Source organism: Saccopteryx leptura, chromosome 7 (genome assembly GCF_036850995.1).
Source record: "Saccopteryx leptura isolate mSacLep1 chromosome 7, mSacLep1_pri_phased_curated, whole genome shotgun sequence".
Lineage (NCBI taxonomy): Eukaryota > Metazoa > Chordata > Mammalia > Chiroptera > Emballonuridae > Saccopteryx > Saccopteryx leptura.
Window position 1 is genome coordinate 100079874 of NC_089509.1, and position 16102 is coordinate 100095975.

General features: G+C 37.8%; 1 protein-coding gene across 1 annotated transcript in view; it reads right to left on the bottom strand.

Moving 5' to 3' along the window:
* ABCA12 (ATP binding cassette subfamily A member 12) overlaps positions 1 to 16102 on the bottom strand; it is a 179895-nt gene that overhangs the window by 158062 nt on the left and 5731 nt on the right. Inside the window, exon 2 of the mRNA XM_066345995.1 lies at positions 4974 to 5067. Coding sequence (XP_066202092.1) covers positions 4974 to 5067 — 94 coding nt within the window. The remainder of the gene's footprint in view (positions 1 to 4973; positions 5068 to 16102) is intronic.

Here is a 16102-nt window from a genome sequence, read left to right on the forward strand (position 1 = left end):
GAATCCTGTCCTCATGCACTTGTCTTCACTTCCACAAAAACAAACACAAAATCACCATGCAAAAAAGTCAGCAGCAAGAGCTGGGCCAGAAGAAACCACACTCCTCTAACTTTCACCGCCCTTGCCAGTAGAGGCCTCACAGGCTCTTTCAGCATAAAACTACACAATAGTTTTCCCTTAATTCCGGTAGGGTAGGTATAACATCACACATGGATCCCACAAACCACCAATTAATCAATAATTTCAATCTTCCTTCTCAATTTTTTTCTAGAGCTGCAGACAAGTAGAAAAACCAATTGAGTTCACTTTTATAGCCACATTCAATCTGCGACGGTGCTGAGAGCTGGTATGAGGAAGAAAAAGGAGATGCTCTAAATTCAGATGAGCCAGACCTTAGTACTACCATTGTGGGCACTTGTGACCTGGACAAAACCACTCTATGGCAGGTCAAAACTGTCTGGTTAGATTCCAGACTCGGGCACAGAGGAACCAGGTGAACGTTGGTAAATTACGTACTTAACACTTCTGTGCCTCAGTTTTGTCATCTTTAAGATAGGGATATTCAAATTACATAGTTCAAACAGATGATGCGAGTACAAGTAAGGAAGTACATGCCAAGTACTTAACATAGTGTCTGATACGTGGTAGTGTGCTCAATAAATGTTCACCCCTATTATTATGTCTATTTGTCTCAGAAGACAAAAGGTATGCTACAAAAGTTAGAAGACATGCTAGGAATGTCAGTCTTGCATTCACCAAAGCCAGCTAGTCACATCGGGATAGGTGGCATCCACTATAACCCCATAAGAACACAACTTTGGATATAATTCATTTAGTAGGTGGCTTCTGCTTTCCACCAGCCTCTATATTCAGATGTGAGATGGGCAAAATTCTTATCTCCCAAAGTGGGGAAGGGTGTTAGAAAGTGACCGTCTCAAGAGAGTTCAGATTTAACTCAAATCACGGTAATACTTGTACAGTGTCATTTCTGTTGTGCTTTTAGTGATATTTTCTACCACTTGAAAAATACTGTTTTTCATTAAGTTCATAAAAACGTGACTCCTTGTCTGGCAGGACTGCATCTTTGGAGCCCACTTATCTCATTAGAGCAGGGTTTTACTGTTCTTAAAAGTAGGCAGTGCCACAGTAATGAGGAACTGCACGCCCGCACTTTCCGGGTATAAATGCGTTAAAAGGAGAAAAAATGAACTCCCTGAACATTATAGCTTGGCTGAGTTTAAATGTATTTTGGAGAGTTTTGTTTTGCTTTGTCTGCCTTTGCTCCCGAGCATGGTGTTTTGGCTTTAAGTTTGCCTGTTGACAAGCCACTGCATGTAGAGATTATAAGAGGTTGGAATTAATTCCAGCGTGCCGCCTCAGCCCATTTCCCCCCACCGTGTGAATGAGAAGCATCAGGCCCTGCCTGCCAGGCTTTGGAAGCTTTCTTTACCTGGAACTTCTTATTTGCAAAGGGTCTTGACTTGTGCTGTTGGTGGCAACACAAAAGGGAGTAAGTGAAAGCAAACGATGCCAAAAGCAATCGTTTTGCTCCGGACTGGTGCTCACCGTGGCAAAGGCTACAGCAGCCTCCCTACTCATCCCAAATGCAGACCCCTCCAGACTCCCAAGTCAAGGAGACAATGGAGCCAGTCCTCTGAGCAGCTCATGAAGTTTGGGCTGAATGCTTTATCAGTCCTCCAGACCTGCCCAGCTGTCCTGGGAGTAGAATGTGCCCACAGGATGACAACTCCCGTTCTCACCGCAGCTGAGTTTCAGCTAGGGTGTAATCTGAGGTTTCATCTCCATTTCTCTGTTGCCCAACTTGCACTGAAGAAGTCAGCGTAGCCCAGAAAGGATTTTAATTCTGTCAAGCGGGACGTGATTTCCATGGTACTTACAACTACCATGACTCACGCAGAATTCGTCAGAGCCAGCATTCCACACTGAATACTGATATTTAGGATAACTCCGATACATATACCTACTGGGATGTACCTCTTACTCAGATTTCTTGATTTTATGATACAGAAAAGAGGTGTTTATATTCCAAACTTTTAACTTTTAGTTTACTTTTACAAAACCTAAGTAATGAAACATGAAAAATTTGCACTGACTACTAGATGTAAAATATGTGGGTCTGTGGCTTAAAACCAGATTCTAGAGCCGAGGTTCACATCCTGACACCACCACTTACTAACTGTGCAGTCTTAGTGAAGTTAATCTCTGTGCACATTGATGTTCTCAACTATGAAGTGAATAACATTGCCATTACCTCTCTACGTGTCTGGCACATAGTATGAGATCAAGAAATGCTTATTATTAGTAGCTTATTTTAATCTTTTGTTATCATGTATATAAGAAACAAAGAAAAATAACAGTTAAAAAAAACAAAATAAAAATATGTAAATCCAAATTGTCATTTTGAAGTTGTTCTCTTTATTTACCACAAGAGAGAAGAAAAGGCAACTGTGTCTATATTAGCTTTAGATTCCCTAAATTACTTAACAAAATAGCACCTCTAATTATAAAGTTACATTTATTGAATAGTACTCTATAGATTATAGGATGAGTTGAACTCTTGGACATAATTTGTATTTCTCTCTTCATATAAGAGAGTAAGATACTTTATAAATCTCATGGACAAAGAATAAGTAACAGTAGTTTCCAAAACCTTTCTCTCCTATCCCACATGATTGAATTTTGGCAAATCACAATCTTCCTGGGTTCTAGTGGTCTCATCTGTAAAGTGATCAAGCCCCTTCCAGTTCTGATAACAAACCAATAAACAAATTTTTAGACTGAGCCTTGTAAGATCTGAGAGACTGGCAACAATATTTTTGGTGTTTAAACTTTCCTATAATTTTATTCTCTCCTACCCATGAACATACATATAATCACTTCATAGCTAATTATTATTAGATCATGTTAATGGGTCCATAATAAAACTTGGTATTCATCTTCTTTTGGATACGGTATTTTTCCAGATCCTTTTAGATTAGGCCTATGATTCATTTATCACATAGTTTTTCTAATATATATTTTTTTAATTTGGTGAAATTGCAAGAGCTTTTCATCATTTTCTCCATGAATCTCTAAATTCTGTTAGGTAGAACCAATTAGAGTCAACTACTCACATAACTTACATTTCTCTCTTGGAAGTCTTGGGTTTTTTGTTTTGTTTCATTGTTTGTTTGCTTTTTCTTCTTCTCCAAGTAAGAGAAGGGAAGATAGAGAGACAGACTCCTGTATGGGCCCCTCTGGGATCACCTGGCAACCCCCACCTTAGGCCGATGCTCTGCCCATCTGGGCCATGCTTGCAACTGAGCTATTTTTAGCACCTGAGGCAGAGGCTCCACAGAGCCATTCTCAGCACCCAAGGCAGATGTGCTCAAAACAATTGAGCCATGGAAGCAGGAGAGGAAGGGAGAGAGAAAGAAAGAAGAGAAAAAGGGGTAGAGAATCAGATGGAAGCTTCTCCTGTGTGCCCTGACTGGGAATCAAACTCAGGACATCCACGCGCTAGGTCGACACTCTACCTCTGAGCAAACAGGCCAGGGCCTCTCTTGGAAGTTTTGTAAGAGGAACTTTATATGACTGAAAAATCCTTAAAAATAAGAAATTGGTGGAAATAAATGAGGAAAAGCATTATAAACTCCTATCATTATCATTAGTAAATTGCTAATTAACAACTTAAACCAGAATAGTTCAAAGAGTATTTGTCTTCATGTAATGAATGCATTACTTCTGAAGTCTATGCTACTTAAAATACGCAAGAATATATTGTAAAATTTAACTGTATAGAATGGAATTAATCTGCTTTTATAAAGAACTAATATCCACACAGTATGAAGAGAACAAAACTATGCTTTTTATATAAACAACCTAGTAAAATCTCATCAACACATAATTACTTTTGCAAAAGTCTTTTAGAAATAAGGTGCTATTCAAATAAAAGAAATTATTTATTCTAGCACCGAGTTTAAATGTTTTATACTAATTGAATTGATATTTTCTTTTGAATTATCCTATTGTGTATGATTTAAGTAGACTTTCCCAATGGCTTTCATTTCATTTCTTAAGACTGAGTGAATGAAAATGTCACTAGACCATTATTCTGTTTATAAATAATTCAGCATAGTATTCTTTTATATAGCAAATGGCCATAATTTATCTGAAATACAATCTTATTTACAGAAATTTTATTAACAAGGATGTTTAGAAGATAACCTCTGTGAAACAAACGTTTGACTTGACTTTTACTTAAGTAAAAGAATTTACTTAAGTATCTTTACTAAGAAAACTGGCTCCAAAGTTCAAGAACAAAAGTAAAACATCGATCAAATCATAGGGTTTAAAAAGCCCACTCTCCCTCAGTTCTGAGGACTCTTTTGCATTTTCGTTCTGGATCCAAAGGCAAACAATGAACGGAGTTGAACATTGTGCCCAATTCATAACTTGGCAATGACTAGATGTAACTGAAATGACACTAATTGGCTACCGATCCACTCTTAAACCGTGTCAATACATTTGCAACACTCCAGTGTCTGCCTTGAAGAGAGATAAGAGGTTTTTATGGTAGAACTCTGGATTTCATTCATTCAGTTGATCAAATACCAGCCTATGGTTTCTGTTACAACACAAAAGTAAACAATGATCTCCCTGAGATTGCTGCTTGTTTGGTCGTACATTCCGTAGTGAGATTTGAGATGAATAATGAATGAGTCAAAATTGTACAGATAAAGTTTCACAGATAAAGCATGGCTCCTACCCCTTTTCTATTTTCCTAGATAAATATTACAAGCTCATCTTTCTAACAAAGTCAAAAACACGAAGAATAAAGAACATACTAAGTATTTATACAAATCTTTTCAAGAGAAAACACTATTTAAAAAGTTATAATGAAATATGAGTATCAAAATAAATTTTAACTAGAATTCAAAAGTTAGGGAAACAAACAAATCTCATTTACTTACAGGTTGGTTTTGCTCTTGGAGGAAATTTGGTCCGGGTAATAGCCAAAATTATGAAAATAATGACTGGCCATAAAATCAAGACAAGTGTCCAAAGCTGCAAAATAATGATAGAAAAATAAGTTAATTATATTGCTGAACCAAAACACCTGATGGGAAGTACATCATACTATAAAATTCAACCCAAATCAGGTATTTGCCTGAAGATATGATTAAGGGAAAAAAAAATGAGAGATATTTTTAAAATACAGAAGACTTAACAATGCACACCAGAGTTTTCCAGGCTTAAAACCTTAAAATAATTTTCTAAAGACCCCTTTCCAGTTACCTCTCATGACTACTCAAGAGTGATGACCTTAAAATTCAAATCTGATCAGTATGTTCCTTACTTAAAATCTGTTCGTTTCCCAGTTGCTTGATGGATAAGGCTCAGCATTCTAAACTAACATACAAAACCCAACACAATTGCCACACAGGCATATCTTACCACTTCCCAAGTCAGCATTTTATGCTCAGCCATAAAGATTATGGTGTGACATTGGATAATGGTTCAACAGACATCACTGAACAAATAAATGAATAAATAAGTGACATTAAAATAATTGAGTAAATGAGCAAACAGGAATTTAAAGTTTGATACAACAAATTCTACCATACCACTAAAAATAGCATCTTGTGTCTGCTTCTGTCATAAAACTTAATGTACTCCTACTGCCAACAATTTATTTGCTGGGCTCACAAAATAAATCGACAATTTTTTTATGGCAGGGATAGTATCTTATTGATCCCTCAATTTTCACTGGTACAAAATAGATATTCTAAAAATGTATACTTCACTGAAATTTCTATTAGAGAATTTCACTGTAAGACACTTCAGGAGTGGCTTTTCTCCCTTGTAGACATGATTCGGTTCCTAAGACATTAACTGTTCCATATTTTACAAACGTATAAAATTTTTCAAACATGTATTCACAAGACCATTAACTGTGATATGCAAACAGTTACAGCACTCAAACCAATCCATACAGAACAAACTCTACCTGCACTTAATAAAGTAAACCTTGGAACTACGCTTCTGCCTGGCTGTGCAGTCAAACTCATTATCATTCCTCCCTCACTTTCCAGCGACAATTGGCTTCTGACAAATCTCAAACCGCTGCCTGGGGCTCTTCAATTCTCCAAAACAATCTAGACCCATCCAATTATTGATCCTTAAGAAACCCCTGGCCTAAATTTTCTATGAAACTCCATTGTGTCTAATTGCACACTGCCCTCCTTGCCTTGCAGGCCTGTCACCAACTTCTTAGACTCCAGGTTTAAGGAAAAGTGTTTAAAAAAAGGAAGCAGTTGACTGTCGATGTAAGAAATTCTAAGGTGTTAGGTTTGATCATAGCTGCAAAGCTTCCAGACTGGTTGAACAGCCTAATCTACACAGTGCTTCTCAAGCATTAATGTGCGCACCAAGTCACCTGAGGATCTTGTACACATGTGGAATCTGATTCTGTAGGTCACAGGAGCCCGGAATCCTGGACCACGCTTGGAATAGAGTAGTTCTAAATGCACCCAATGACATCTAACTAGCAAGACCACTAACAAAGTCCCAGAATATTTTTGTGGAAAAGTTCCTTTGAGATCAACTAATGAATAGACTGACTAGGTGGTGGCACAGTGGATGAGATCAACTAATGGATAGAATTCAAGGCATTCATAAACTTTGATAGGAAAAATAAAAGATTACATTTTTATTTTCTCTAGCTTGCGATTGGAATTTAGCCTTTCCATTGATGATGGATTACCTGTGACTTAGTCACTAATAGAAACCACAGATATTTTCAAATCCCATTAGTGTTGTTGCAGATACCTCAAAGTGCTATTCACACATATTGTTGACATTAAAATGACAGTAGTTGAGAGTTCCAGATATTTACTTATTTAATGCTATAATAAAGAAATACACATTACCATATCTTAAATTGGCTCTTAAAAGCCTTAATAACTGAATTTTAATATAATTCATTTTACTTGTAATTCTATTTATTTTATTGATTCAAAAACATTATTTTTAGAAGAGACATATGTTTCACCAGGCTGCCAAGGACAGCCAAGCATAGGAGAGGTTAAGAGGCCTTGATCTATTTTAACTCACTGTTTTATTCTCTGGGATACAGAAGGCTAGCATAATTTATCCAGAGTCACATACCCAGTTGGGAAGCAAAGCAGGGCACAAGGATCTGAATATCAAAACACTTAGGCTAGGATTAAAAAAAATTATTATACTGCTCCAAGAAACAAATAAAAAAGAATTACAGAAAATGTTTTGGAAAAATTCAAGTGATATAAAAAACAATGAGATGTGTTGTTATTATTCTAGCCTAGTTTCTGATATAGTCTTCAAAGATCCTAGATATAATACAAGTTATTTTTACATCACTCATTTGAAATGTAGACTGTAAAGAAGTAAGGTTAAAAGCAAAGTAACATCTGTGGTTTTATTGGTCTTAACATTTGAGGTCATCATTACTGAGTAGGTTTAGTGCCTCATAGCTACTTTCAGGAGCATCTACTCATTGTTCTGTAGTAACCTCACGAGAATTCAGTGAGCAACTGAAATCAATTCTTCCAACACAAATGTACATTCACATTCAAATAAGGGGCATAGCTCATGAGGTATCTTTAAGTGGTCTTCTGGTTGATCTACTTGGATGGTTTCATGAAGATGTTTTGGTAAATTTTCTAATTAATTTGACATGATTTAAATCCGACCAAAGCATAATCTGGATCAGTGTAATTCGAGGGAGTTTTGACTTTGTTTAGGTAAAAACCACAGCAAGCCCACAAGCAATCTATTATCACAAGATTGCCCGTGGGACTGTGGGTGAGAGAGGTTTGAGGAACATTTCTGCATACCTCATTTTAGAAGGGTACCAAATACAAAGCTCTTTACACTGTGATCGCAGTGATATTAAGGTTGACAAGTGAATCACATCAGAGGGAAATAAACAAAATTCAAATTTTCATAGCAGCAGGACTGCTCTCAACACCATTCTAAATATGATCATAAATAACCTAGAAGCAAATGTGGTAGCAGAGATCCAAAGAGTAAACTGATGAGTCATGGCTTTTCTTTTCGTTTGTTTAGAGAAAGGGCTAATACATTGACCTAACACAGACAGCTATTAGGACTACTTGGAAACTTTAGGAAAAGCAGCTTTTAAGAGTTTCACATTTCTGCTGATATCGTGATTCACCCTACATTTGCCTCTATGCCTTATTTGCCTTCCATCTCTCCTGTATTCTTGACATTGAAAGGCATAACCATTCGGAGCGGTTAACAATTCCTTGGTGACCCTGGTGTTTGTCTCCTGTTATACTCCAGGGGTTATTTCCTATTGAGACATCCCATTCTTTCTTTTTCTTTTCCCTTTCCTTTCCTGGAAAATTCAGTGTCTTAGGTGGTGCCCAGCGAGATAAGTCCACACTATGACTGGGGGTCCCACGGTAACACAATGAGGGAGATGGGTCCCTAGCAAGGTAAAGAGGACACTCCCAGTGCAGCAGCCAGACAGGGAGTGTCAGAGCGGAAGTTGGGTAAGGAAGGTCAAGTGTCTGTGCAGGGTGAAGAGCAGGGCATTGGTTCCAGGTAGGGAGGCTGACCAAAAAGTAAATATCCCCCATTAGAAGAGCCAGGGTTTTCACTGTCCACTAGGGGAATTACAAACGTGGTAAAGAAAACTAGAACAAACTCATTAGTGTTGGGTTAGAATTAAGGTTTCCAAAAAGTAGAAAGAAACATGAAATATTGCTAAAAATGTGTGCACTGATTTCCTTTTTGGTTCCACAGGTTGTTTCTGCCTTATTATGTACTTTCTTTGTCCCTGTCCTGAAAAATACCCACTTTCCAGAAATGAATTAATTAATTTAGAGAGAGGGGAAGAGACATAGAAGCATCAACTCGTTCCTCCACTTAGTTGTGCACCCATTGATTGCTTTTCATATGTGCCCTGACCCAGTCTCCAACCAGCCACCTTGGGATACAGCCAGCACTCTCAGCGTTGAAACAGCAACCTCAGCACTTCTACACGATGCTGAATCCATTGCGCCACAAACCAGGGCAAATGCTAGCTTCTTTTAGTGGACCAATGAGAACTAAGTGTGCTTTTTGCTATTGATATGCAACTATTGCCAAGCCTAGACACAGCCACAGAATGTATGTACAATATATGTAGAGACAGAGCTAAATGATATAGATAGATGATAGATAGATGATAGATAGATAGAGATGATTGACAGATGATTGATAGATAGATAGATAGATAGATAGATAGATAGATAGATAGATAGATAGATGATAGTTTGCAACCCTTACACTAGAGTGACTAGAAGTTGATCATATCCAAAATGAATGATAGTGATCATCATTATAATTTTCAGATTGCAATAGGGATTCCTTCTCTAACTGTGAAAATAAATAAAGTAAAACATTTAAAATAAAGATTCTCCATTTCTCTTTAGGGAATTATAGTCATGGAGAGTCTTAAGGAAACTTTGATCTTAACATACAATACAGCAATCATTTATTATTATTATAATGTAATTAAAAACTATTGAGCATCTACTATATACTATATACTAGGCATGGAGGATAGAGTAATTAAAATTTTCAGTCTTCTGAAGAAAGGAAACATTGAAAAATAATTATAACCAAATGTAATAGATAATGCTAAGACATAGGAATAAAAAGTGTGTAAGAAAAATAAAGCAAGGGAGCTGATTCTCAAACCTAAGAGAGGGAAAGGGTCAGGCAGAAGAAAAGGCATGCATGTTGGATGGAGTGTGAAAAAGAAGTGGGAGTCTTTTCAGCGGAGAAAGCATATGGGTCAAGACCCACAGATGAAAAAGAGGGTGAAATATTCCAGGAAAAAAAAGTCCAGAATGACTGGTGCATTCGAGGAAATCATCTGCTATATGGTTATCCAACCTCCACTTAAATGTACCTAGTGACTAGCGGTTAACTATTTCTCAAGACTTCTTTATGATTAAACAACTCATATTGTCTGATTTTTTTTCTTATATCAAGGTGATATCTTCCTTGTTTTAACTAACACTCATGTGTCTTAGTTTGGCCTCTTCTTTCATATGAGAATTCAACAAGTAATTGAAAAGAAACAAAGTCCCCTCTCCTCCTGGGTACCAATGTCAGTTCCTTCAGCAATTCCCTGTTAAATATGATTTCAAAATATCTTTCCCACCATAAATTCTTATTTTCAAGTGGCCTCCTTACAATTATATCAGAATTCAATATACAGCCCCAAATGATAATAACTAATAGTTAATGATTGCTTAGAATGTGCAAGATGCTATGTTAAACACTTAATATGAATTTTCTTTATTTAATGTAATCACTTCATTTCCTCTTGCAGATGAAAAATTGGAATCTTAAAGAGACTAAATAAGGTTTCATGATGTAAGCCACTAAATGGTAGAGCTGATGTGTGAACCCGGGGAGCCTGGCTTCAGCAGCTGCCCCTTTAAGTTACGTAGCCAGACCTCTACAAACAGATTACTAGCTCTCTTTGACCACAATACGACACTTTCATTAGTTCAGCCTATCACAACATTAAAAGTCATTTAAAGGTCATTCTATAATCTCAATTCATAACTTTTTATTACAAACTTGAAAATAAAATTTGCCCAACCTCCCATACATAAAGCACACTATCTCTTTCTTCTCCTCCTATTCCTACCTGTGTGGATTGTTCCAGAAGTCAAGGATAACTGTTATTTGATGGTAAGAGAAGGTTTCCAAGTTCACATTCTGAGGTCAGAGCTTGCTACTTTATATCTGTAATAAACCTTAGCTCAACCCCCAAAACAAGAAAACAAAAGTAGCAAGAGTTCCCAGTTAATTGGGTTTTCTGCCTGTTAACACTGTCATCCATATAAATGACCCATCTGGAAGCTGGGTACAAGGATTTTTTCTGAAACCTGTACTTATACATTATAATACATTTTGGAGATTGGTAAACTTTCTATGAAAGTTTCTACATGAAAATACATTTTTATTAGACTTTAAGCTAATTTATTCCTCTACTAATCTTATTTCTAAAATATTTTATTTACTTTTTATTGATTTACTAAACTAATAAGATGTGTATGTCTATTATGTGACAAGCACCATAATCAACAAGTAGATCTAATATTTTTTAAGAATTAAAAGGTATTAGGGAAGTAAATGGTACTGACCCAGAGAGATAAAAGGGCCTGGAACATTTGAACATGTAGTTGAGTGAATTGTATAAGGCTTGGTAAATGTTAATATAATTTAGAATTTTAAATTTTGGGATTAGAATTTAATCCCCAAAATTATTAATGTAAAAATTATTTTAATACATAGGGCAACCTGCTCCAAAATTTTGAAGCTAAGATCTCTCTTTCTCTAGTCACTCTGAGGGTAAGTCATATGAGTGAAGTGAGATTTGGAGAGGAAGTGTCAAACTTGATCCTAAGCGGTAGAAGTTTATCAAATTGTAGCAATGTCTGTGATAGGAAAAAAACAAACAGTTCCATCATCAAGTTAGCTAAAGGGTGATCCACTAGATAAAGTTGCAACAGAAAACAAAGAGCTGAAGTTAATTTTTCTTCTTCAGGTCCTAAGTCAGGAATTAGATTCCACTTCTATAGACATTGAAAATCACTCCTTGATATGCTATCCAGGACCAGCCTTCCTAAGGAAAGACAAACTCTTCTCTTTCTGTCTTTCTTTCTGTCTCTGCTGCTCTGGGCCTCTTTCCTGTCATTAACTAGCATCTCATTAGGTGAGCCTCCCTGTTGCTAACCATTTCCAGTGGAATGTATCTTCATTTTTCCATTATTTTTAGAGTTACATTATAAACCCAGCAGGGCAGCAACTGCATCTAATTGATTTTCTCTATTACCTAACAGTTCTGTTAGTGATTAATGTATTTTTTTCCACACTCTTTTAGTATTCCTATTTTTGCAATTGGGTAAAATGACAAAAATGGAGCCATTTCAGAATGGAGTTGGAACCACCATCCCAGAGAGATGGCCTTGTCCATCTTGTTCTTTCAGCTTTTGAAATGTTTGACTTTGGGCCCTGGCCAGTTGGCTCAGTGGTAGAGCATCGGCCTGGCGTGCAGGAGTCCTGGGTTCGATTCCTGGCCAGGGCACACAGGAGAAGCACCCATCTGCTTCTCCGCCCTTCCCCCTCTCCTTCCTCTCTGTCTCTCTCTTCCCCTCCTGCAGCCAAGGCTCCATTGGAGCAAAGTTGGCCCAGGTACTGAGGATGGCTCTCTTGCCTCTGCCTCAGGCGCTAGAAATGGCTCTGGTTGCAACAGAGCAACGTCCCAGATTGGCAGAGCATTGTCCCCTGGTGGGCATGCCGGGTGGATCCCAGTCGGGCGCATGCAGGAGTCTGTCTGACTGCCTCCCTGTTTCCAACCTCAGAAAAGAAAAAAGAAATGTTTGACTTTGGCAAAATAACCTTTGGCCAGGGCAAGACAGCCTTGTCTTCCAAACAACTATTTGTAGACCTAACAGGAAATTGGATATCCTGAATACAAGGCTGAAAATTAAAGACAGTCTTTTAGAATCTGTAAATAGCCATGTAAAATTAAAGAAGAACTTAGTTTATTAGCAATAAAAGTTCCTTCCTTTTATTTATATAATTATCTCCCTTCACTTTCTCACAAAGACTCATTGCCTATAATATACACCGTATTCAGAACACTGTTCGGGTTTCTGCCTAAATCAGCGCTTCCTGGTTAACTATTCTTTGATCTCAAATAAATACTTGTTGCTGCTCACTTTAGCTTTTGATTTTTAGGTTAACAAATATGGTGACAGAATTGGGATCTGAAACGACCTTCATGGACCAGAGTTCCCTGGAACAGGGTAAAATACCCACATGAACCTCAGTTGTGTTCACCGTTTCCATGGACGACCCGCTTCCCTCAGTGGTGAATTCTCGCAAACTCCTGACTTTCCTCCGTTTTTAGTTGGGGTCAGTGCCTTTGTTTGAGATCAGGAGGGAAAATTCCCTCAGGGAGGCACTGCCCTGGGAACAACTGTCTTAGGGTCCCCACAGCTGCTGCCACATGAGGCATTTCCCTCAGGAAGGGCTTCTTTCAGGCTTGTAAGAAGTTCCCTGGGTTGAGATGCTCACAAGCCCCCCCCCTCCCCCGCCGTGGGTGAGTGAGAATTTTTGCTGTGTGTTTTTATGTGTTTTTTTTCTTTGTCTTTGTCTGTTGTGTTGTCATAAGAAAGAAATTTCAAAGGGAAGACACAGGCATAATAAATCCTATAAACCTATTGTCTGGTCTGGCCCCCAGCAAATTGACAGTTTTTGCAGATTTCACCAGACCATTGTCCACTTAAACAAACGTTACTGTGGGTTAAATGCACATGAAGTAAAAGTTATTGCTGAGGGAATCCTGGAAGACAAAGCTGCAAAATCAGTGGACAGGGTAAAGCATTTAAGACTCGGAAGGGCACTAAGACACCTCAAATAAAGGCACCTGCGATGAGTTGGTCATGAAATGGGTTAGAAGCCAATTAAGCCTCCTTGGAAAAACCTGGTGTGGTACCTTGCTTATAGGGTTCTCAACCAGGTGCGTAAGGAAGGTCACTTCCTAGCAGGTCTAGGAACCTCAGGATATTTTGGGAACCTCAAGACAACAGGAATCATCTCAAATCTAAAGATACTGCAGGTGAAGTCTGATGGCAAGTATTTGGCTTGGCCTCTTAACTTCAAGAGGCTGCTAAAATCTCAGTCTGAAGATAACTTTTTCAAAGTTCCTGCAAAGCACATTGAAAAGAGTTTATATGATTAATTGCTATATGTGATGCTATTATGTAGATAATCAAGAAAGTTTATTAAAACTGGACTTAATTATAGTAAAATTAATTTGCTTGCAAAATATCTTTGGTAAAAATGTAGATACTTGTACAGAAAGAGAGAATTATGTTTCGATAGAAGCTATAAAACACACTTATGGATATTTGTTCTGTTAATTATCTTCTAGGTTTCTTTTTTTTTTCACCTGTCAACTGGATTGAATTCTGAATTCTTTTAGTTTGCTCAAATATTTGGATACAACTCTCCAAACTAATGTTTCCCACTTTTCTCCCACTTTTGACTTGGAATCATTGAGAACTAAAGCTGCTGTTTTCCCAAAGCCCTGCAAATGGACTGTAACTGACTTGATATAAATTTCACAGAAATCACCACTAATGTTCACGCTGAAACAATCTTCATGCCTGATGTGTGCAAGCCATTTGGAAAGTCTACCCAAACAATGGATGACATCATAAGAGACATTTCAAACTGCAAAAGACACTTCAACCCTGATATCTAAAATTATTCTTGACTAGCTGCCCCCTCAGCTCAGAAACTAGTTTCTTACCATTAACCTCTGTTTTTCTTTTATTTCCATAGAAATGTCTATTATTAAATACCTGATTGCAACACCCCATTGTCCTTGACCTTTTCATCTGGCTACACTCAGGCATTGTCTCCTACTCAAGTCTATTCTTCAAATTCAGTTTGGCACTTTGTCATTAAAAAGATTCTTGTTATAATATTTTGTCTGCTTTACATAGCTCAATGTTGTAAAGACACTACTTGGATAACGATCTCTCAGCACTTTGAGATAACCACTAAGGCCTATGAGACTTCATCTGAAAACCTCAAGGAGCTAACTGAAGAAGATGTTTGCCCTTAAACCTTTGAGTAGTACGAACGTTCATGTACGTCCTCATGGCTCCTGACTATCCAGAATACAATCAATTTATTTTTAAAATGTGTAAGGCAATATTAAAATAAGGCAAATGTATGTTCTTCTTATTTCTATAAATTGGTTATCAAACAAACATGATTTTAAGTTAATAAAACTGTAACTAAAACAAATTTCATTTTTTGAAAAAAAAAAACTCACTCCCAGGGGTCAGCAAGCATGGAAAAAAACTCACTACTCAAAGGGTTAAAGAAATATGACAGTATCCCTGGCTGGCTGGCTGGCTGGCTCAGTGGTTGAGTGCCAAGCCTGCATGTGGACGTCCCAGGTTTGGTTCCTGGTCAGAGCACACAAGAGAAGCAACCATCTGCTTTCCCACCCCTCTCCCTTCTCTCTCTCTCTCTCTCTCTCTCTCTCTCTCTCTCTCTCTCCCTCCTATAGCCATGGCTCAGTTGGTTCCAGCATGTTGGCCTAGGTGCTGAGGATGGCTCTATGGGCTCCACCTTAGCAGCTAAAAATAGCTTGGTTTCAGATCAACAGGCCCTAAATGGGCAGAGCATTAGTCCCATAGGGGGCTTGCTAGGTGGATCCCAGTCATGGTGCCTATGAGAGTCTGTTCCTCTGCCTCCCTTCTTCTCACTTAATAAAAAAAAGGAAGAAATATGACAGTAAGACTTCCCTCTGTTGTGGTTCTCTGAAATGTGACCTCAGAGTCCTGAGGAAACCAGTCTCTGTCCTGCATGGGACATGAGATACTGGAAATAAACTTCCCTGGAACAGATCACTGAAGCTTTCAACAATTGACCAGTGTTGCTTTCTGATGGTTGATCAGTGATATTTTAAAGGAAAGACCTTAATCAAAAGGGAGAAATAAAAATAAAAAAAATAGATGAAGTCATTTCAAAATGAAGTCAGAGCCACCCTCCCAGAGAAAAGGCCATACAACTTTGCTTCTTGAACCCTTAGACTGTTTGGCTTGGGCAAAATAACCTTTGGACTGGACCAGAGTAGCCTTGTCTTTCACACAACTGTTCGTAGAGCTAACAGGAAAATGGACATCCTGATCACCAAGCCTTAAGACTAAAGACCTTCTTTAGAGTCAGTGAACAGCCATGTAGAGCAAATGAATAACATAGCTTGTTAACACCCATAGAAATTCTTTTCTCCTTCATGTAATTATTTCTTTTCCCTTTCTCATAAAAACCCTTGCCTTCACCCCATAATCAGAACACAGTTTGGGTTTCAGACTAATGTACTGCTTCCTGAGTAGCTATTCTTTGAACTCAGATAGATGTTGTTGCCTCTCAGTTTGGCCTTTTATTTTTAGATTAACAATGTTATTAAGAATCAACATTACTACTAAGGCCTCCTTAGCAAATA